Here is a 24,160-nt window from a genome sequence, read left to right as displayed (position 1 = left end):
TGTAATATTCCAAAGATTCTGCAAAGCTGTATTTATATGAAATAATTCATTCTCACACTTTCTAAACAACCCTTAAAAATAACTATAAGGTCTAAGCCTGTTTTCTGATGCTTCGTTGCTTCCAAATGTGTAGTCCCTACCAAACAAACAAACAAAAACAATCCATAAATTACTGTTATTTTCAGTTTCAATTTTTTGCTGTTTCCTTTGTGAGAATGAAAAAAATTCCTCAGTTTGCTATCAACTTCCTTAAGATAGCAGCAGAAAAGTGGAAGGAGGACAGAGAGGAAGGATGAGTGGGAAACAACCAGGAGCTTTTTCTGGAACTCACTGATCTGAAGAGCTGTGGAGCAGAAATGCTGATTTGTCAACTTTCTTTTGCATGCAAATTAGTCTTGAGCTCAAAACTCTCAATTTCTGATTCAAAATGGTATGTGAGGAATGGAGAGGTCAGGGAGAATGTAGCCTGATAGTCTATACTGCAGGGTTCAGATGCTGGCTTTAGTTCTGAGAAAGCTCAGCTTTTCCATTTGGACCAGTGGTAGGTACGAGGTGACAGCCTCACACTGTGTCACATAACCAGGACAGCAGCAGGTGGAGTGGAAAGAACCCTGCCTGGAGAGATGAGAGATTAGGGTCTCCTCCTGGCTCTTTGGAGGGGGGAGCAGGGGAGGGAAGCATTTTTTCCATCCATGACCTCAAGCTTCCTCAGTGTATATGCATTAAGAGAGACTTATCGCTGGTTCTCAACCAGGGCTCCACACTAGGTTCACCTCCTACACTTTTTTTTTTTTTTTTTGAATGAAGACCATACTTGGCTCAGACAGTTCTGCCTGCCTTTATGTATTGAATAAGGAAAAAAATGAGACCCCCCCAAAACAAATGGACTACCTAAGGACTGCAGCCTCACTCTCACCCCCAGTCGCATCCTTAAAAGTTGGGAAGCAAGCATGTTGTCTCCTGGTCTTGGCTGTAAGTCATTGCTCAGGCCCAAGCTTGCCTCTGACACCTCCCAGGGCAGCTTCTTTCTGGGTACAGTTTGAAAATTAGGAAGGACCAACTCAGCACTCCTGGGAAATAAGTAATTCTTTCTTCTTCCTTAATGAAGTCCTGTGGCAGACATATCCAGGAGTTATGCAGACCCACCTGAGGGCAGAGTTTGGTTCTGAGTCTTTTCACATGGATATTTTTGAACAGTTACATGTAGGGTGCAGAAATCGGTCTCTTGTTATTCTTCATTGACTTTTTAATTAAGGTACACTTTTTGTTGGCTTATTACATACATCTTTTTCTTGATGTTGATGCACATTTGTATTTCGAAAAACAAAATCAATTTCCCAATGACTCCATTTCCCTTCACAGAGGGTGATTCTTAAACTGTGTGGCCAAAAGGATTTTGATGACTTCTAAAAAAGAAGAAACAAAAGCTGTTTCCCTTTTGGAATCCCAAACTCCTTCAGTCCCTTGAATAGTATAAATAGTTCTATAGATACTGCGTTTCATTGATCTGTCATATGTCAAACTGGAATTGTCAATTTAAAAGCTCAGATTCTGATGAATACTTGCTATCCTCATCACTAGTTCTACAGCTGTTCTCAACAACTAAGATCAAGGGACAGAAGAGATGCATGAAAACCATGTTTTAACATTTCATGGCTTGTGTTCCCAAGGTCATCGTAGTCCCAGGTCTTCCCTCAGCATTGTCTTTACTGATCAGTTTTCTCTTAGCATCTGCTTAAGCCTTAGGTTTGGGGAGAGGACGGTCAGGTGAGGCGATGACGGCTTCTCAGTAATGATGGTTGCCCTCCACCCCCTCCCCCGCCCCATCTCCTTGGCTTTGGATGGAGACAGTGTACTGCATCATAGGATGTGACTGCCCTGTGCCAACAATAACATCCAACCTGAGATCCTCACAGTATTAAGAGCACTGTCACCCTTGTGGAGTCATTATAGGGGCAGAATTAAAAATAGATGAATTTATTTATTTATGGCTGTGCTGGGTCTTCGTTGCTGCGTGCGGGCTTGCTCTAGTTGCGGCGAATGGGGGCTACTCTTCACTGTGGTGTGCGGGCTTCTCATTGCGGTGGCTTCTCTTGTTGCGGAGCACAGGCTCTAGGCACACGGGCTTCAGTAGCTGTGGTGCATGGGCTCAGTAGTTGTGGCTCATGGGTTCTAGAGCTCAGGGTCAGTAGTTGTGGTGCACGGGCTTAGTTGCTCTGCAGCATGTGGAATCCTCCCGAACCAGGGCTCGAACCCATGTCCTCTGCATTGGCAGGCGGATTCCTAACCACTGCACCACCAGGGAAGCCCGGAAAAATAGATGAGTTTTTAATTGTAGGCCTTAGCCTACGCATACTGTGTCAGGGATGCAGGAAGAAAGAATGACTAAACTCAGAGACTGCTGAAGTGCAGCCTAGATATGAAGACCTTCTTCCCAGAGAGGCACAGGTGGTGATTATCCCTGTTGGTGTTGGAATGGTGGTTTGGGAACCCCAGAAAGAGCTGTTGTTTTTCAGCTTTTCCTTTTGGTTCCTCATTTTGTGTCTCTTTCCTCCAAGTTTCCCTGAAATATAATTAAGGAATAGAGTTTCCACTAGGACCAGAATGTAGGTTGGCCTCAGAAACCATCAGAGCACTGATGGATATTTGAAGGGAAAGGGCCAAGCATTTACAGTTACCAAACTCGTTTTAATGAAGACTCTCTTATTTTATCAGCCTGTGGCTTGGACAGCAAGCTTATCTTTGGTCCTATGGTTTCCTGCACTGTGCACATGAATGTGGTCAGGGAAAAAGTCAGTATTAAGAGCTTGGAATGACTGAGATTTTTTTCAGGGCCCTTCTATGCACATTTTCTTCATGGCAGAAGCACCAGTGAAATAAATAAAGATCTCATTAAAGGTAAATATGTGACCAAGTATAAAAGCTAGTATTACTATAACAACATTTTGTAACTCTAGTTTTTGTTCTCAACTATATTTAAGAGATCAATCTCTTAAAGAAAATTAGCCTAAAATCTAGTATCATTTTATCTTTGATTTGTAAATGCACATTTTTTTCTACATAATTTAAGAGACTAATGCTTTAATAAAAACACTGATTAGTTCATGTTTTTGGACACACAATATAAAAGTGTCATTTGTGACATCAACAACTGAAAAAGATGGGAACAGAACTGTAAAGGAGCAGAGTTTTTGTATATTATTCAAGTTAAGCTGGTAAACTTAAAGTACAGTGTTACAGCTTTAGGATATTAAATGTAATCCCCATGATAACCACAGAGAAAATAGCTATAGAATATACACAAAAGGAAATAATTGGGGAATTAAAATATTTTAGTACAAAAAGTCAGCTAAACATAAAAGAAGATAATGATGCAGGAAATGAAGGACAAAAGAGTCATAAGGTGTATAGAAAACAAATAGCTAAATGATAGAAATAATCGCTCTTTAACAGGAATTACTCTAAATATAAATAGATTAAACTGTGCAATCGAAGGACTGAGATTGGCAGAATTGATTTTTAAAAAATGATCCAACTATATGCTGTCTGCAGGAGACTTACATTGGAGCCAAAGACACAAATAGGTTGATAGTGAAAGGATGGAAGAAGATATTCATGAAAACAGTAACCAAAGGAGAGCATAGGTAGCTATATGGATATCAGAAAAAATAGACTTTAAAATAAAAAATCTGTTACAAGACACAAAGAAGGACATTATACATCAATAAAAATTTCAATATAGAAAGAAGGTCTAAGAATCATAAGCATTTGTATACCTAATAACAGAACCTTCAAAATATACACAGCAAAAATTGACAGAATTGAAATGAAAATAAAGAGTTCTATGATAATATTTGGAGACTTCAATATCCACCTCTCAATAATGGATAGAATAACCAGACAGAAGAAAATTAAAGAGAGGACTTGATAAATAAAGTAAACCGGCTAGATCTAACAGACACATACAGAATGCTCTACAAACAACATCTGAATACACATTCTCCTCAAGGGCATGTTGGAATATTTTCCAGGATAGACCAAATATATGTTAGGCCACAAGTAAAGTCTCAATAGATTTTAAAAGGTAGATATCATACAAAGTATCTTCTATGACCACAATGGATGAAGTTAGAAATCCATAGCTGAAGTAAAACTGGAAAGTTAACTAATTTGTGGAAATTAAACAATGCACTCAAACAATCAGTAGATCAAGGAAGAAATCACAAGAGAAACTGGAAATACTTAGAGATGAGTGATAACAATAACACAACATACCAAAACTTATGGTAAACAGTTAAAGCAGTGTCAAAGGGGAAATTTATAGGTATAAATGCTTATATTAAAAAAGAAGAAAGACCTCAAATCAAAAATAGAACTTTACTACTTGAAAAAAACTAGCAAAAGAAGAATGAACTAAATCCAAAGCTAGCAGAAGCCAGTAAATAATAAAGATCAGAGTAAAGATAAATGAAATATAGTAGTCTCCTCAGATAGGACCAAACCCTACATATACTATGTTTTTCCTATATTAACAATCAGGTAACATATACAGGGTGGATACGCTGGACAAAGGCATGATTCATATCCTAGGAGAGACAGAGCAGGATGGTGTGATATTTCATTATGTTACTCAGAATGGTGCACAATTTATAATTTATGAATTGTTTATTTCTGAACTTTTCTATTTAGAATTTTTAGACTGAGGTTGGCTGCAGGTGACTGAAACCATGGAAAACAAAATTGCGGATAAAGAGGGCTACTGTAGAGAATAGAGAAACAATAGAGAAAATCAATAAAACCAAAAGTTGGTTCTTTGAAATGATCAACCAAATTGGCAAACCTTTATCTAGATTACCTAAGGAACAAAAAGAGATGACACAAATACTAAAATTAGAAATGAAAACGAGAACATTACTACCAATATTTTAGAAAGAGAAATGGTTGTAAGAGAGAACTATGAACAATTGTACACCAACAAATTAGATAACCTAGGCGAAATGGACAAATTCCTAGAGACAAAACCTACCACGATTAAGTCATGAAGAAAATCGTTATGGACCTATAATTAGTAAGGAGATTGTATCAGTAATCAAAAATTTCCTGGAACCACCCCCCACCGAGATCTGAGAGCTTCACTGGTGAATTCTACCAGACCAACTGAACTTCTTCAACAATGCTATCAACAGAATAAAAATGCAACTCAGATAGTGGGAGAAAATGTTTGTAAGTCATATATCTAATTAGGGATTAATATCCACGATATATAGAGAACCCCTAACACTCAAGAATGCAGAAACAGACAACCGTATCCAAAGATGGGCGAAGGACTTGAATAGACATTTCCCCAAAGACGATATACAGATGACCAGTAAGCACATGAAAAGATGCTTTACAACACTAATCATTAGGGAAATACAAATAGACACTAAAATGAGAAACTACCTCACACCCACTAAAATGACTACTATCAAAAAATAGAAAATAACTAGTGTCAGAGAGGATGTGGAGAAATTGCAATCTTTGTGTGCTGTTGATCGGAATGTGAAATGATACAGCCATTGTGGGAAACAGTATGATGGTTCCCCTCAAAAATGCAAAATTGAATTTCCATATGATCTAGCAATTCTACTTATGAATATATATTCAAAAGCATTGAAAGCAACATCTCAAAAAGATATTTGTATATGCATTTTCATAGCATCATTATACACAATATGTAAAATGTGGAAGTCACCCAAATGTCCATCAGCGGATGAATGGAAAAGCAAAATGTGATATATGCATATGATGGAATATTTTTAGCCTTACTTAGAAATGAAGGAAATTCTGACATATAGCACAACATGAATGACTCTAGAGGACATTATGCTGAGTGAAATAAGCCAGTCACAGAAAGACAGATGCCATGTTATTCCAGTTACATGAGGTACTTTGAGTAGTAAAAATCATAGATACAGAAAATAGAATGGTGGTTACCAGGGGCTGGGAAAATGGGGATTGGGGAGTTATTGTTTAATGAATATAGAGTTTCGGTTTTATAAGATGAAAACTGTTCTGGAGGTGGACGGTGGTGGTGATTGCACACAGTATGAATGTACTTAATACCACAGGGCTCTATACTTAAAAATGGTTAAGATGGTAAATATTACATTATGTATATTTTACCACAATAAAGAAATGGGAAAAAAAAAGCACTCCTATAACAATTTTCCAACCGATTTTCAAAAGGGGAGGTTCAATTCTCTTTATGGACCTCCTTGATCAAATACCATCCCCTTACAGAAATGGTGGTTTGTAGATCCAGAGAACAAATACAGTCTTCATCCAGGAGGCTACAAACAATTATCATTGGAAGAGATTGTTTCACATTTATAGAGCACTGCTGTAAGAGCTTTGAAAATCATCAGGTAGGAATGAATTTAGTCCTACATAACAGAACTTTATCAGATAAAAATAACTAGTCAAAACTGAGTTTTTTTGTAGACGTTTCCCTTAGAAACTTCAGTGGTGGCTTTTGTTACACGTGTAGACTCGGGCTTGGGAATCTGGGTTTTACAACCACTCCGGGTGATTCTTGTGTACATCAAATTTGAAAACTACTTCTTTTTTTTAAATTTATTTTTATTTATTTATTTGAATCTTTTACTTTTAATGTAATTTTTAAATGTTACACTCCATTTACAGTTATTACAAAATATTGACTATATTCCCCATGTTGTACAATACATCCTTGTAGCCTATGTTCTGAGCAGGAGTGAACAACACTACTTTGTAAATGTGAAGCTAAAATTTGTGATTCTTTCATAGCTGAGACAACACAGATTAGTTTTATACAAAAGACTTTGCGGTAAAATCCACATTTTTTGCAGGTTCCCTTAATCTTGTCCCTGAAAAGGGGAATGCAAATCTAGTGATTATAATGCTGTGATTAGGGGTTATATTTTACCTCCATATGACTTATTCCTCAGAGCCTGAAGAATCTAATAAAGGAAGGGTGAACAGAAACTGTGTTTTCAGCATATTATTGTTTTGTTCTAATGAATAATTTATTCTCACAACTCATATCTCTGGAATTTACAGTTCATAGAATGCATTAAAATACATTAATGGACTAATTTGTCACTGTAGTTTTTGCAGGTTAATTTTCATCTACTATCAAGGAATAAAAACGTGAAAAAATGTCTTTCATAAACCTGAGGTGAACTAGAGCCCCTGGTGAGCACTACCTGTGCCAGGAAAGAGCCAGGTCTGGAAACTGTGGAGTGGTGTGTGGTGTGAGGGCTGACTCTGCAGAAGTAAGAGGAGCCCATCAGGTCACAAGAAGACACTAGTGAGAATCTTTTTGGTACAGGAGAGTCTACAGAAAGCCCCAGGAAGTTACTGATCAAGGAGTGTGGAGGAACCAATGTTTTTGAGGAGGGTTATTTTGTCAGATATTTGGGTGCAAAGCGCAGAATATGCAAACAGACCTTCCAGGTTTCAAATCCTGGTTCTACCACTTATTCGCTATGTGCTTTGGGCAAATACCTTAGATTTTCTGAGCCCCACTAATCTCATTTGCAAAGGGGGTATAGTAAGGGATGTAAGTAAGGCATGTATGGGGAATGTAAGCAAATATTAGACTGTCAATAAATGCTTAAATATTATTATTTTACAGAAGCAAAACACTAGAGACAATACCCTGTATTTCATCGTTGGCTTCAGCAGAGACTTGGGAAATAATGAGGCAGCACTCTGTGTAGGTCTAGCACTAGCCTACATTTTGTGCCATAGAAAAGTACAGAAGTGCTGACATACACATGCTTTGGATGACTCTGAAGCAAGAGAATATCTTTGTGATTATATTGCACTGTGAGACTCTCTTGGGTTTTCAAGTTACCATAGCCTCCAAGGAGACATCTTATATAATAAGTGCTAATCTCAGAGAGAACACAAACAACATACATATTTTTTAATCCAGAGAAATCTAAATTTCAAACAATTGGTTCCTTAAGGTTAGGTGGAATTTCAATAGGGACAAATGTAATCTCATATAACTGCCCTAATTGTTTACCTCTTATCTATTTAATTTTTTAAAAATTATTTTTACTGAGATAAAATTGATATATAACATGGTGTAAGTTTAAGGTGTACAAGGTGTTGATTTGATACATTTATATATTGAAGTATGATTATCACTGTAGCCGTAGCTAACATCTCTCTCACGTTACCTAATAAGGTATTTTTTGTAGTGGGAAGGATTAAGATCTAGTCTCTTAGCAACTTTGAAATTTATGATGCAGTATTGTTGTCTATAATCTCTATGCTGTGCATTAGATCTCTGGGACTTATTTATCTACTAGTTGAAATTTGGTACCCTTACACCATATATCCCCAACTCCTCCACCCTACCACCATCCTCTTGTAGCCACCATTCTACTCTGTTTTTTACAAGTTCAGCTATTTAAGACTCCACACATAAGTGATATCATACAGTATTTTTCTTTCTCTGTTTGACTTACTTAGTATGATGCCCTCAAGGTCCACACATGTTGTCATAAATAACAGCATTTCCTTCTTTCTCAGGGAGAAATTATATTTCCTTGTATAGATGTACCACAACTTTTAATCCATTCATCCATTGATGGACACTTAGGTTGTTTCCATATCTTGGCTATTGTCACTAATACCACAGTAAACATGGGAGTGTATACATCTTTTCAATATCTTGTTTCCATTTCCTGTGGGTATATACCCAGAAGTAGAAGTACTGGATCATATAGTAATCCTACTTTTAATTATTTGAGGAATATTCATACTGTTTTCCATAGTGGCTGAACCAATTTCTATTCCTCCCAGCAGGGCACAAACTTTCCTTTACCTTCACATCCTCACCAATACTTGTCTCTTGTCTTCCTGATAATAACCATTCTAGCAGGTGTGAAGTGATCATTCATTGTGGCTTTGATTTGCATTTCCCTGATGATTAGTGATGTTGAGCATCTTTTCGTATACCTGTGAGCCATTGGGATGTCTAATATGAAACGTTTTTTTCATTCCTATGGCCATTTTATAATTGAATTATTTATTTAATTTTGTTTGGTTATAGAGTTGTATGATTGTGCAGTAACCTGGAGAACCATAAAGATTAATAGAAAAAAACACTAATTTAGTAGGAGGAGATGTGGTTTATGAAGATTTTCATACTACATAGGATTAAAAAATCATTTTAGATGTGTAGTTTCAGATTTATTGATCATTAATCATTGCTTCCCTAAATTTCCTGCCTTATTCAGGACTGTGGATTCTGGTGGTGATCTTCTGGTTGCCTTCAACAATGGGAGGTTCCTTGTTTGGAGAACCTCTGTCCTAGTGTGGAAATTAAGTGGCTATGCAGAAGGAGGTTCCCACCAAAACTGCCCCTGCACTGTCAACAGCGGCCTATAGACAAGACACAATGGAGTACTCCATCAAATACGACAAACCCGAGTCGCTGAAACAGTACATGGTAATTTGTCTCAATAGTTGATTCTTCATGTTACTTCCGCTACCTTGAGGCCACCTTATTGTCCACAGGTTTATTACCATTCGTAGTAGAAGGATCCTGATTCTTTTGAGTGAGAGTTCTAATAGACTATATTACTCCAATTTATCTCCTCCTCTCCCAAGCTCAGGCACTTTTTCTGGAAATCTGTCTGACCTCTGAAACAAAGTCAGTAAAGAGACTCAGATGTCCTCCTTGACTGAATACTTGAAAACACAAGTTATTTTGAGCTTGTTGCTTTTACTGTGTACTCTCTCCCATTCATAGTAAGCCAAGTTCCTCTGGGAAGATTCTCTTACCAGATCTTTCTTTACCTTTGCTTTTAGTTGTCTTACTGTTAATCATGCCCTGTAGATAGAACCTCAGGATGCTACAGCTGCGAGGAACCATAGAGTTATGTAGTACAAACCAACATTTCACACGGAAGGCTCAGGGAACTTAGAAACTTCCTAGTAGTCTTAAAGAGAGTACAGTAGTCTTAAAGAGAGTATTTCAGGTTTTTTTTTTTTTTTTCTGAGATGGGAGTAATTCAAGTTTCTTTAACTAGTTTTATTGAGCTATAAAACAAGCACCATAAATTTAATGCATTTAAAATGTACAGTTGATACACATGTACCAAGGTCAATGTCCAATGATTTCACGTGGGGAAGGTGTATTTGGAAATCTTCCTGGAAGAGGTGTGGTATGTAAATTGTGAAATATTTTTACGTATTATCCAGGGTGGGATGTCTCCAGAAGAACTGTAAGTGGAAAAAAAATTATGAAAAATATGAAAGTGTTCAAGGTTACCTATGTGTAAAACTGCACATTCTTCTGACTGGTAGAAGCTAGCATGTGGCAGGGATGGGGTGGGAGGGGTGGGGGACAGGGTGCAGGAGGCAGCACTGGCAAGGAGGCTGCAGTGGGAGCGAGGTAGGCAGAATCTTGGAAACTTTACTTGTAGGCAGTGGGAAGCAACCAGCGAATGTTATTTGAAACAGTTGATTTCTCAGAATATTTCAATGGAATTCCAGGTTTGACCTGCCTGACGTGTTTTTGCCCCTTTCTGTCTCCAGAGCTCAGGGAAGACAAAAGAGGAACTAGAGGAATGCTTCATGAATAAAGGTGAGCTCCTTCAGGACACAGAAAAGACCTTAGCAGATACAGGGGAGAACTCAGCTCACACAGGGGTGGGTAGGTTCCTGCAATGCCCTCTGAGACTCTGACAGGAGGAACTTCCAGAAGCAGGGACCTCCTTCTATGAACACACTCTGTTTCATCTCAAAATAACAAGGACAGTTGTGGTTATAGGTCCAGGCAGCCAGTCAGGGCCTTTCCTAGCAAAGGAACTGCCCTTGATGTGTGGTCACAGGTGAAGTCAGACATGTCCATTCCCAAAACTGCCCTTGATGCATGGTCACAGGTGAATTCAGACATGTCCATTTGCTTGTTTAAGACAGTTTGGTCACTGAGAAAGTGGAGGTTTGGGGGATGGGGGTTGTAGCTCTCAGGGCTAACTTTTGTTTTCTTCCCTCTCTAACATCTTCCTGGAGCAACAGAGCAGGCCAAAAGAGAGGCAGCTGAGAAGGAAAAGGATCCTCTTGAGCAAAAGTTTAAAGAGCTGCTGCAAATGTTAGAGGACCAAGAAAGAGCCTTCAAGGGATTTAGAGTCAAAATCACAGACGAGATGAGAGAAAGAGACAACCTTCTGAGAAAGATGAATGAGAGGATTCAGATGCTGGAGGTAACCTGGTCTGGATCTGGGCAGTGACTGTGGAAATAGTCCTCGAACCTCAGGAAGGGGTGGGTGAAAATTAAAACAAAGTCCTAGAGAGAAGCACCATTGCCCTTCACTGCTTTTGATTCATTAGAAGCTCTGAGATTTTAATGACTTATATCCAGGCATTTGAGTTCTGATCACAGCAAGTTTTCTGAAGATTTCAGGAGGATCTTGGTACCTCCAAGCATTTATAGAATATAAATAACTTTTCCAGGGCTTGTGCTGCTCTTTTGAGGGATTCCTGGATGACCTCATGGAGTCAATATTATATGGTTCTCAGGATTATCAAGTAGACAGTCTGAGAGTATCTAATATCAGCAGGAGAAGTTACTGAAGCAGTACATGTAATTTGTCTTAATAGTTGATTTTTCATGTTACCCCATCTACCTCGAGGCCACCTTATTGGCCACAGATTTACTACTATTCATAGTAGTAGGATCCTGATTCCTGTGGGTAAGAGTCTAAATCACTATATTACTCCAAGTGATCTCCTCCTCTTCCAAACACAGGCACTTTTTCTGGAAATCTGTCTAACCTCTGAAGCAAAGCAAAAGCACTCAGATGTCCTCCTTGACAGAACATGTCCAAAGTTTCCTTATGTGCTTGGAACACACTTAGGTTATTTTGAGCTTGTTGCTTTTTCTGTACTTCTTTCCATTCACAGTAAGCTAAGTTCCTCTGAGAAGATTCTCTTACCAGATCATTCTTTATCTTTGTTTTACTTTTAGTTGTATTACTGTTAATCATACCCTGTAGATAGAATCTCAGGATGCTACAGCTGCGGTGAACCATAGAGATTATATAATGTAAATCCAACATCTCATAAGCATGGCTCAGGGAGTTGACACTTACTAGTAGCCGTAAAGAGAGTATTGCAATATTTTTTCTGAGATGGAGTGATTCAGTTTTCCTTAAGCAGTTTTATTGAGATATAATTTTAAAACTATCAATATAAATTTTGTTTATTAAAAATATACAATTGATGCAAATGTACCAATGTAAACGTACAATGATTTCACACGGGGAAGGTGTTTCCTGAAATCTTCCTGGAAGGGGCATGTAAAGTAAGTTTTGAAAAATTTGTACATCTTATTCAAGGTGGGATGTATCAGAAGAACCACAAGCAGAAAAAACAGCATATGAAAAATATAAAAACCCCCCAAATTACCTATTTGTAAAACTGCACATTCTTCTGACTGGTGGAAGCTAGCATCTGGGGAAAAGCAACATTGACAAGGAGGCTGCAAGGGGAGAGAGGTAGGCAAGATCTGGAAACTTTACTTATAGGCAGTGGGAAGCAACCAGGGAATGTTACTTGAAACAGTTGATTTCTCAGAATATTTCAGTGGAAGTTCAGGTTTGACCTGCCTGACATGTCTTTGCCCATTTGTGTCTCCAGATCTTAAGAAAAATGACAGAAGAACAAGAGGAACACTCCATGAAGAAAGGTGAGCTCCTTCATGTTTCAGAGCAGACCTCAGCAGGTACAAGGGAGGGCTCAGCTCACAGTGGGGTGGGTAGGTTCCTGCAATGCCCTCTCAGACTCTCACATGAGGAACTCCCAGAAGCAGGGAACTTCCTCTCCTCCTGTGGACTCACTCTGCTTCATCGGAAAATAACAAGGAGAGTTGTGGTTATAGGTCCAGGCAGCCAGTAGTGGCCTTCCCTAGCACATTCCCACATGTGTCCTGATATGTGGTCACAGGTGAATTCACACCTGTCCATCTGCTTTTTCCAGTCAGTTTTGTCACTGAGAACGTTGAGGTTTGGGGGATGAGGGGTTGCAGCTCTCAGGATTGACTGTTGTTTCCTTCCCTCTCTAAATCTTCCTGGAACAGAAGAGTGTGCCAAAAGAGAGGCAGCTGAGAGGGAAAAAGACCCTTCTGAGCAAAAGGTTAAAGAGCTGTGGCAAAAGTTGGAGGACCAAAGGAGACTCTTGGAGAGATTAAGAGCCAAAATGACAGAGGAGATAAGAGAAAGAGAGAAGACCTCAGCAGGTACAGGGGAGGGTTCTGCCCACAGTGGGGTGTGTAGCTGCCTGCAGTGCCCTGTGAGACTGGGACAGGAGGAACTTCCTGAGACAGGGACCTCCTTCTCCTTCCCTGAACACACTCTGCTACATGTGAAAACAACAAGGCAAGCTGGTGTAGGTCCAGCCCGGCAGCCAGGGCCGTTCCTAGCACATTTCCAAAACTGCCCTTGATGTGTGGCCACAGGTGAATTTAGATGTGTCCACCTGCTTTACCTACAGTTTGGTCACTGAGAAAGTGGAGGGTTGGATACAGGAGGGTGTAGCTCTCAGATCTGACTGTTGTTTTCTTCCTACTTTAAATTCTTCCTGGAGCTGAAGAGTGGGCCAGAGGAGAGGCAGCTGAGAGGGAAAAGGAGCCTCTTAAACAAAAGGTTAAAGAATTGCAGCCAAAGATGGAGGACCAAGAAAGAGCCTTCAAGGGATTTAGAGTCAAAATGACAGAGGAGATGAGAGAAAGAGACAACCTTCTGAGGAAGATGAACGAAAGGATTCAGATGCTGGAGGTAACCTGGTCTGGTCAGGGCAGTGACTGTGGAACAAAGCCCTAGAACCTCAGGAAGGGGTGGGTGAAAATTAAAGCAAAGTCATAGAGGGACAAACCATTGTCTTTTATTGCTTTTGATTCACTAGAAGCCCTGAGATTTTAATGGCTTGTATCCAAGAACTTGAATTCAGTTCACAGTTTTTGAAGAGCCCAGGAGGACCTTGGACCTCTAAGCATTTATAGAACATAAATAACTTTCCCAGGGCTTGTGCTGCTGTTTTGAGAGATTCATGAATGGTCTCATGGAATCAATATTAAATGGGGTTCCCAGGTTTAACAAGTAGACATTCTGAGTATATTTAATATAAGCAGGAGAAGTTACTGAAGCAGTACATGGTAATTTGTCTTAATAGTTGATTCTTCATGTTTCCCTCACTACCTAAAATCCATCTTATTGGCCACAGGTTTACTGCCATTCATAGTAGAAGGATCCTGATTTCTCTGAGTAAGAGAGTTCTAATAGACTATATTACTCAATTCCAAACTGAAGCACTTTTCTGGATACATGTCTGACCTCTGAAGCAACGTCAGTACAGGCACTCAGATGTCCTCCTTGACTGAACACTTGCAAAATTTCCTTATGTGCTTGGAAAAGACTTCAAGTTATTTTGAGATCGTTATTTTTCCTGTGCACTCTCTCCCATTCATAGCAACTCAAGTTCCTCTGTGGAGCTTCTCTTACCAGATCTTGCATTATCTTTATTACTCTTTCAGTTGTATTACTGTTAATCATACACTTTAGATAGAATCTGAGGAATCTACAGCTGTGAGGAACTATAGACATTATATAAAGCAAACCCTACATTTCACCTGGAAGGCTCAGGGAATAAAGACACTTACTAGTAGTCTTAAAGAGAGTATTTCAGCACTTTTCTCTGAGATGCAGTCATTCAAGTTTATTTAAACAGTTTTATTGAGATGTAATTCACAAGCCATAAATTTCACACATTTAAGTGTACAATTGATACAAATTTATGAATGTAAATGTACAGTGATTTCACATGGGGAAGGTGGTTTAGCGAATCTTCCTGGAAGAGGTGTGATGTAAATTTTGAAAATTTAGTACCTATTATCCATGGTAGGATGTTACCTGAAGAGCCAGAAGCAGAAAAAACAGCGTATGAAAAATATGAAATTGCCCAAGGTTAAGTATTTGTAAAACTGCACATTATTCTGACTGGTGGAACCTCCATGGATGGTGGAAGCAACACTGGAAGAGGAGGCTGGAAGGGTAACAATGTAGGCAGGATCTTGGAAACTTTACTTGTAGGCAGTTGGACACAACCAGGGAGTGTTATTCAGAATAGTTCTTTTCTCAGAATATATCAATGGAAGTTCAGGTTTGACCTGCCTGACATGTCTTTGCCACTTTGTGTCTCCAGAGCATAGGGATGATAAAGGAGGAGCTAGAGGGATGCTGCATGAAGACAGACGGGCTCCTTCGTGATGCAGCAAAGACGTTAGCAGGTACAGGGGAGGCCTCAGCTCACAGTGGGGTGGGTAGGTTCCTGCAATGCCCTCTGAGAACTCTGACAGGAGGAACTTCCAGAAGCAAGGACTTCTTCTCCTTCTGTGAACACACTGCTTCATCTGAAAATAACAAAGCCAGGTGTGGTTTTAGGTCCAGCCAGCCAGTCAGTATCTTTCCTAGCACATTCCCAAACCTGCCCTCAGTGACAATTTGGTCACTGAGAAAGTAGAGGTTTAGTGGATGGAGGAGGTTGTACCTCTCAGGGCTGACTGTTGTTTTCTTCCCTCTCTAAAATCTTCTTGGACAAGCAGAATGGACTGAAAGAGAGCCATCAGAGGGGGAAAAGGAGCTTCTAAAGCAAAAGTATAAAGAGATGTGGCAGAAGTTGGAGGACCAAGAAAAAGGCTTCGAAGGATTCATAGGCAAAATGACAGAGAAAATAAGAAAAGGAGAAAAGACCTCGGCAGGTACATGGATGGGCTCAGCACACAATGCACTGGGTAGTTTCCTGCAATGCCCTTTGAGAAGTCTGATGGGAGAAACTTCCAGAAGCAGGGAGCTTCCTCTCATCTGTGAACACATTCTATTACACTGGGAAAGAACAATGTGAGGTGTGGTTGTAGGTCCAGCCTGCCAGTCAGGGATCTTCCAGGAGATTCTCTACCCTGCCCTTGGTGTGTGGACACTGGTGAATTCAGGCATTTCCATCTGCTTTTTCACGACAGTATGGTCACAAAGAAATTAGAGGATGGGGAGCGGTGAAGGGTTACAGCCCTCAGATCTGACTATTGTTTCCTTCCCTCTCTAACATCTTCCTGGAACAGAAGAGCGTGCCAAGAGGGAGGCAGCTGAGAGGGCAAATGAGCTTCTCGAGCAAAAGGTTAAAGAGCTGCAGGAAAAGTTGGAGGACCAAGAAAGAGTCTCTGAAGAATTAAGAGTCAAAATGACAGAGGAGATAAGAGAAAGAGAAAAGACCTCAGCAGGTACAGGTGAGGGCTCAGCTCACAGTGCGGTATGTAGGTTCCTGCAATGCCCTCTGAGACTCTGACAGGAGGAACTTCCTGAAACGGGGACCTTCTTCTTCCTCTGTGAACACACTCTGCTACATCTGAAAATAACAAGGAGAGTTGTGGTTGTACCTCCAGGTAGCCAGTCATACCCTTTCTTGGCACATTCTCACGCCTGTCCCTATGTGTCGTCACAGGTGAATTTAGACATGTCCATCTGCTTTTCCCAGATGGTTAGGTGACTCAGAAAGCAAGGGTTGTTGGTTGGGGAGTTGTAGCTCTCAGTGCTGACTGTTGTTTTCTTTTCTCTCTAAAATCTTCTGGGAGCAGAAGATCTGGCCAAAAGAGAGGTCGCCAAGTGGGAAAAGGAGCTTCTCGAGCAAAAGGTTAAAGAATTGCAGCAAAAGTTGGAGGACCAAGAAAGAGCCTTCGAGAGATTTAGAGTCAAAATCACAGATGAGATGAGAGAAAGAGACAACCTTTTGAGAAAGACGAATGAGAGAATTCAGACGCTGGAAGTATGTCTGGTCTGGGTCAGGGCAGTGACTGTGACACAAAGCCTGGAACCTCAGGAAGGGATGGGTGAAAATTAAATCAAAGTCATAGAGAGAAGCACTATTGTCCTTTACTGCTTTTAATTCACTAGAAGCCCTGAGTTTTAGTGGCTTATATCCAGGCACTTTAGTTTGGTAAACAGTGAGTTTCTGAAGAGTCCGTAAGGACCTTGGTGTCTCCAAGCATTTACAGAATATAAATAACTTTCCCAGGGCTTGTGATGCTGTTTTTTTTGTTGTTGTTGTTTTTTTAACATCTTTATTGGAGTGTAATTGCTTTACAATGGTGTGTTAGTTTCTGCTTTATAACAAAGTGAATCAGTTATACATATACATATGTTCCCATATCTCTTCCCTCTTGCGTCTCCTTCCCTCCCACCCTCCCTATCCCACACCTCTAGGTGATCACAAAGCACCGAGCTGATCTCCCTGTGCTATGCGGCTGCTTCCCACTAGCTATCTATTTTACGTTTGGTAGTGTATATATGTCCATGCCACTCTCTCACTTTGTCACAGCTTACCCGTCCCCCTCCCCATATCTTCAAGTCCATTCTCTGGTAGGTCTGTGTCTTTATTCCCATCTTGCCTCTAGGTTCCTCATGACCTTTTTTTTTTTTCTTCTTAGATTCCATATATATGTGTTAGCATACAGTATTTGTTTTTCTCTTTCTGACTTACATCACTCTGTATGACAGACTCTAGGTCCATCCACCTCACTACAAATAACTCAATTTCATTTCTTTTTATGGCTGAGTAATATTCCATTGTATATATGTGCCACATCTTCTTTATCCATTCATCTGTTGACGGACACTTAGGTTGCTTCCATGTCCTGGCTATTGTAAATAGAGCTGCAATGAACATTTTGGTACATGATTCTTTTTGAATGATGGTTTTCTCAGGGTATATGCCCAGTAGTGGGATTGCTGGGTCGTATGCTAGTTCTATTTTTAGTTTTTTAAGGAACCTCCATACTGTTCTCCATAGTGGCTGTATCAATTTACATTCCCACCAACAGTGCAAGAGTGTTCCCTTTTCTCCACACCCTCTCCAGCATTTATTGTTTCTAGATTTTTTGATGCTGGCCATTCTGACTGGTGTGAGATGATATCTCATTGTAGTTTTGATTTGCATTTCTTTAATGATTAATGATGTTGAGCATTCTTTCATGTGTTTGTTGGCAATCTGTATATCTTCTTTGGAGATATGTCTATTTAGGTCTTCTGCCCATTTTGGATTGGGTTGTTTGTTTTTTGATATTGAGCTGCATGAGCTGCTTGTTGGAGATTAATCCTTTGTCAGTTGCTTCATTTGCAAATATTTTCTCCCATTTTGGGGTTGTCTTTTCATCTTGTTTATGGTTTCCTTTGCTGTGCAAAAGCTTTGAAGTTTCATTAGGTCCCATTTGTTTATTTGTGTTTTTATTTCCATTTCTCTAGGAGCTGTGTCAAAAAGGATCTTGCTGTGATTTATGTCATAGAGTGTTCTGCCTATGTTTTCCTCTAAGAGTTTGATAGTGTCTGGCCTTACATTTAGGTCTTTAATCCATTTTGAGTTTATTTTTGTGTATGGTGTTAGGGAGTGTTCTAATTTCATTCTTTTACATGTAGCTGTTCAGTTTTCCCAGCACCACTTATTGAAGAGGCTGTCTTTTCTCCACTGTGTATTCTTGCCTCCTTTATCAAAGATAAGGTGACCGTATGTGTGTGGGTTTATCTCTGGGCTTTCTATCCTGTTCCATTGATCTATATTTCTGTTTTTGTGCCAGTACCATACTGTCTTGCTTACTGTAGCTTTGCAGTATATTCTGAAGCCAGAGAGCCTGATTCCTCCAGCTCTGTTTTTCTTTCTCAAGATTGCTTTGGCTATTCAGGGTCTTTTGCATTTCCATACAAATTGTGAAATTTTTGTTCTAGTTCTGTGAAAAATGCCATTGGTAGTTTGATAGGGATTGCACTGAATCTGTAGATTGCTTTGAGTAGTAGAGTCATTTTCACAATATTGATTCTTCCAATCCAAGAACATGGTATATCTCTCCATCTGTTTGTATCATCTTTAATTTCTTTCATCTGTATCTTATAATTTTCTGCATACAGGTCTTTTGCCTCCTTAGGTAGGTTTATTCCTAGATATTTTATTCTTTTTGTTGCAATGGTAAACGGGAGTGTTTTCTTAATTTCACTTTCAGATTTTTCATCATTAGTGTATAGGAATGCTAGAGATTTCTGTGCATTAATTTTGTATCCTGCTACTTTACCAAATTCATTGATTAGCTCTAGTAGTTTTCTAGCATCTTTAGGATTCTCTATGTATAGTATCATGTCATCTGCAAACAGTGACAGCTTTACTTCTTCTTTTCCGATTTGGATTCCTTTTATTTCTTTGTCTTCTCTGATTGCTGTGGCTAATACTTCCAAAACTATGTTGAATAAGAGTGGTGAGAGTGGGTAACCTTGTCTTGTTCCTGATCTTAGTGGAAATGGTTTCAGTTTTTCACCATTGAGGATGATGTTGTCTGTGGGTTTGTCATATATGGCCTTTATTATGTTGAGGAAAGTTCCCTTTATGCCTACTCTCTGCAGGGTTTTTATCATAAAGGGGTGTTGATTTTTGTCAAAAGCTTTCTCTGCATCGATTGAGATGATTATATGGTTTTTCTCCTTCAATTTGTTAATATGGTGTATCACATTGATTGATTTGCATATATTGAAGAATCCTTGCATTCCTGGGATAAACCCCACTTGATCATGGTGTATGATCCTTTTAATGTGCTGTTGGATTCTGTTTGCTGGTATTTTGTTGAGGATTTTTGCATCTATGTTCTTCAGTGATATTGGCCTGTAGTTTTCTTTCTTTGTGACATCTTTGTCTGGTTTTGGTATCAGGGTGATGGTGGCCTCGTAGAATGAGTTTGGGAGTGTTCCTCCCTCTGCTATATTTTGGAAGAGTTTGAGATGGATAGGTGTTAGCTCTTCTCTAAATGTTTGATAGAATTCGCCTGTGAATCTATCTGGTCCTGGGCTTTTGTTTGTTGGGAGATTTTTAATCACAGTTTCAATTTCAGTGCTTGTGATTTGTCTGTTCATGTTTTCTATTTCTTCCTGGTTCAGTCTCGGAAGGTTGTGCATTTCTAAGAATTTGTCCATTTCTTCCAGGTTGTCCATTTTATTGGCATAGAGTTGCTTGTAGTAATCTCTCATGATCCTTTGTATTTCTGTAGTGTCAGTTGTTACTTCTCCTTTTTCATTTCTAATTCTATTGATTTGAGTCTTCTTCCTTTTTTTCTTGATGAGTCTGGCTAATGGTTTATTTGCTGCTGTTTTGAGGGATCCTTGAATGATCTCATGGAGCCAATATTAAATGGGGTTCCCAGGGTTATCAGGTGGATATTCTAAAGGAGTGTATCTAATATAAGCAGGAGAAGTTACTGAAGCACTACATGTAATTTGTCTTAATAGTTGATTCTTCATGTTACCCCCTCTACCTCAAGGCCACCTTATTGGCCACAGATTTATTTCCATTCATAGTAGAAAGATCCTGATTCCTCTGAGTAAGAGAGTTCTAATAGATGATATTACTCTATTTTACCTCCTTCTTTTCCAAACTCAGGCACTTCTTCTGGAAATCTGTCTGACCTCTGAAGCAAAGTCAGTATAGTACAGGCACTCAGATGTCCTCCTTGACTGAACACTTGAAAAGTTCCCATATGTCCTTGGAACACACTTAAGTTATTTTGAGCTTGTTGTTTTTCTGTGCACTCTCTCTCATTCATAGCAACCCAAGTTCCTCTGGGAAGATTTTCTTACCAGGTCTTTATTTATATTTACTTTGCTTTTAGTTGTATTACTGTTAATCATACCCTGTAGATAGAAACTCAGGATGCTAGAGCTGTGAGGAAGCATAAAGATTATATAATGTAAACCCAACATTTCACAAGGAAAGCTCAGGGACTTAAGCCACTTACTAGCAGCCATAATAGAGTATTTCATTATTTTTTCTGAAATGGAGTGATTCAAGATTCTTTTAACAGTTTTTTGAGTTATAATTCACAAACCATAAATTTCATGCATTTAAAATGTATAATTGATACAAATTGACCAAAGTATGTACAATGATTTCACTTGGAGAAGGTGCTTTAGGGAATCTTCCTGGAAGAGGAGTGTCGTGTAAAATTTTTCTTTTTTTTACAAGGTCCTACTGTATAGTGCAGGGAACTATATTCAATATCTGGGGATAAACCATAATGGAATAGAACATTTGAAATTTTGACTCTTGTCTTAAGTATCTCTCTGATCCAGAGTTTCTTTTTTTTTTTAACTTTTTATTTTATATTGGAGTTTAGCCAATTAACAATGTTGTGATAGTTTCAGGTGCACAGCAAAGTGACTCATCCTACATATACAGGTATCCATTCTCCCCCAGACTCCCCTCCCATCCAGGCTGCCACATAAGACTGAGCAGAGTTCCCTGTGCTATACAGTAGGTCCTTGTTGGTTATTCTTTTTAAATATAGCAGTGTGTACATGTCAGTCCCAAACTCCTTAACTATCCTTCCCTCCACCCTTCCCCACCTGGTAACCATAAGTTCATTCTCTAAGTCTGTGAGTCCATTTCTGTTTTGTAAATACATTCATTTGTATCATTTCTTTTGAGATTCCCCATATAAGCAGTATCATATGATATTTCTCTTTCTCTGTCTGACTTACTTCACTCACTATGACAATTTCTAGGTCCATCCATGTTGCTGCAAATGACATTATTTCATTGTTTTTTATGGCTGAGTAATATTCCATTGTATATATGTACCACATCATCTTTATCCATTCCTCTGTCATTGGACATTTAGGTTGCTTCCATGTCTTGGCTATTGTAAACAATGCTGCAATGAACACTGGGGTGCATGTATCCTTTAAGACCATATTTTTCTCTGGATATATGCCCAGGAGTGGGATTGTAGGGTCATATGGTAGCTCTATTTTTAGATTTTAAGGAACCTCCATGCTGTTCTCCATAGTGGCTATACCAATTTACATTCCCGCCAACAGTGTAGGAGGGTTCCCTTCTTACCACACCCTCTCCAGCATTTATTGTTTCTGGATTTTTTAAAAAAATTTTTATTTATTTATGGCTGCGTTGGGTCTTCGTTTCTGTATGAGGGCTTTCTCCAGTTGTGGCAAGTGGGGGCCGCTCTTCATCGCGGTGCACGGGCCTCTCACTATCGCAGCCTTTCTTGTGGTGGAGCACAGGCTCCAGACGCGCAGGCTCAGCAATTGTGGCTCACGAGCCCAGTTGCTCCGCGGCATGTGGGATCTTCCCAGACCAGGGCTCGAACCTGTGTCCCCTGCGTTGGCAGGCAGATTCTCAACCACTGCGCCACCAAGGAAGCCCTGTTTCTGGATTTTTTGATGATAGCCATTTTGACTGGTGTGAGGTGGTATCTCATTGTAGTTTTGATTTGCATTTCTCTAATCATTAGTGATGCTGAACATCTTTTCACATGCCTCTTGGCCATCTGTATGTCTTCCTTGGAAAAATGTCTATTTAGGTCTTCTGCCCATTTCTTTATTGGGTTGTTTGTTTTGATGATATTAAGCCACATGGGCTGTTTGTAGATTTTGGAGACTAATCTGTTGTTGGTCGCATCATTTGCAAATATTTTCTCCAAATCTGTGGGTTGTCTTTTCATTTTGTTTATGGTTTCCTTTGCTGTGCAAAAGCTTTTGAGCTTAATTAGCTCCCATTTGTTTATTTTTGTTTTTATTTCCATTACTCTGTGAGCCAGATTGGAAAAGATATTGCTGCAATTTGTGTCAGAGAGTGTTCTGACTATGTTTTCCTCTAGGAGTTTTATAGTGTCTGGTCTCACATTTAGGTCTTTAATCCATTTTGAGCTTATTTTTGTGTATGGTGTTAAAGAATGATCTAATTTCATTTTTTTACATGTAGCTATCCAGTTTTCCCAGCACCATTTGTTGAAGAGACTGTCTTTCCACCATTGTACAGTCTTGCCTTCTTTGTCCTAGATTAATTGACCATAGTTGTGTGGGATTATTCCTGGGCTTTCTATCCTGTTCCATTGATCTATAGTTCTATTTTTGTGCCAGTACCATACTGGTTTGCTGACTATAGCTTTGCAGTATAGTCTGAAGTCAGGGAGCCTGATTCCTCCAGCTCTTTTTTTCTATCTCAAGATTGCTTTGGCTATTTGGAGTCTTTTGTGTCTCCCTACAAATTTTAAGATTTTTTGTTCTAGTTCTGTGAAAAATGCCATTGGTAATTTGATAGGAATTGCATTGAATCTATAGATTGCCTTGGGTAGTATAGTCATTTTGACAATATTTATTCTTCCATTCCAAGAACATGGTATATCTTTCCATCTGTTTGTGTCTTCGATTTTTTCATCAGTGTCTTATAGTTTTCGGAGTATAGGTCTTTTGTCTCCTTAGGTAAGTTTATTCCTAGGTATTTTATTCTTTTTGATGCAATGGTAAATGGGATTGTTTCTTGAATTTCTCTTTCTGATCTTGCATTGTTAATGTATAGAAATGCAAGAGATTTCTGTGTATTAATTTTGCAACCTGCAACTTTACCAAATTCATTGATGAACGCTAGTAGTTTTCTGGTAGTGTCTTTAGGATTTTCTATGTATAGCATCATGTCATCTGTAAACAGTGACAGTTTAACTTCTTCATTTCCAATTTGGATTCCTTTTTCTTCTCTGATTGCCGTAGCTAGGACTTCCAAATCTATGTTGAATAAAAGTGGTGAGAGTGGGCATCCTTGTCTTGTTCCTGATCTTAGAGGGAATGCTTTCAGCTTTTCAATGTTGAGTATGATGCTAGCTGTATGTTTGTCATATATGGCCTTTATTATGTTGAGGTAGATTCCCTCTATGCCCACTTTCTGGAGAGTTTTTATCATAAGTGGGTGTTGAATTTTGTCAAAAGCTTTTTCTGCATCTATTGAGATGATTGTATGATTTTTATTCTTCAATTAGTTGATGTGGTGTAGAGTGTGATGTAAATTTTGAAAATTTGTACATATTATCCAAGGTGGGATGTTACCAGAAGAGTCACAAGCAGTAAAATACAGCATATGAAAAAAAATATGAAAGCACCCAAGGTTACCTATTTGTAAAACTGCACATTCTTCTGACTGGTGGAACTTAGCATGGGTGGTAGAAGCAAAACTGGCAAGGAGGCTAGAGGGGTAGCGAGGCAGGCAGGATCTGGTAAATTTACTTGAAGAGTGGGAAGCAACCAGGGAACGT

At 39.2% G+C, this 24,160-nt stretch overlaps 2 protein-coding genes across 2 annotated transcripts in view; both read left to right on the top strand.

Moving 5' to 3' along the window:
- Nucleotides 1–9,370: 9,370 nt before the first annotated feature.
- LOC118899331 (guanylate-binding protein 7-like) lies at nucleotides 9,371–13,862 on the top strand. The gene is made up of 6 exons (XM_036860946.1): nucleotides 9,371–9,487; nucleotides 10,579–10,696; nucleotides 11,056–11,246; nucleotides 12,682–12,766; nucleotides 13,121–13,279; nucleotides 13,627–13,862. Exons 1-6 carry the CDS (start codon nucleotides 9,371–9,373, stop codon nucleotides 13,860–13,862), a joined length of 906 nt encoding a protein of 301 aa, XP_036716841.1.
- A 1,387-nt stretch (nucleotides 13,863–15,249) lies between these two features.
- The window catches only part of LOC118899293 (golgin subfamily A member 6-like protein 6), a 31,749-nt gene continuing 22,838 nt past the window's right edge, over nucleotides 15,250–24,160 (top strand). The window contains exons 1-4 of the mRNA XM_036860814.1: nucleotides 15,250–15,325; nucleotides 15,641–15,796; nucleotides 16,154–16,318; nucleotides 16,667–16,854. Coding sequence (XP_036716709.1) covers nucleotides 15,250–15,325; nucleotides 15,641–15,796; nucleotides 16,154–16,318; nucleotides 16,667–16,854 — 585 coding nt within the window. The remainder of the gene's footprint in view (nucleotides 15,326–15,640; nucleotides 15,797–16,153; nucleotides 16,319–16,666; nucleotides 16,855–24,160) is intronic.

This window comes from Balaenoptera musculus, chromosome 1, assembly GCF_009873245.2.
Source record: "Balaenoptera musculus isolate JJ_BM4_2016_0621 chromosome 1, mBalMus1.pri.v3, whole genome shotgun sequence".
Taxonomy (NCBI): Eukaryota; Metazoa; Chordata; class Mammalia; order Artiodactyla; family Balaenopteridae; genus Balaenoptera; species Balaenoptera musculus.
The sequence above is the reverse complement of the archived record's forward strand: the minus strand, read 5'-3'. Positions and strand labels throughout refer to the sequence as shown.

Excerpts from the sequence above, each read along its gene's own strand:
- LOC118899331 (XM_036860946.1), top strand. The coding sequence starts at position 9,371 with ATGCAGAAGGAGGTTCCCACCAAAACTGCCCCTGCACTGTCAACAGCG. Across the intron at positions 11,247-12,681 it reads AGAGGATTCAGATGCTGGAG|ATCTTAAGAAAAATGACAGA; the intron begins GTAACCTGGTCT and ends TTGTGTCTCCAG. Across the intron at positions 13,280-13,626 it reads AAGAGAGAAGACCTCAGCAG|CTGAAGAGTGGGCCAGAGGA; the intron begins GTACAGGGGAGG and ends TTCTTCCTGGAG.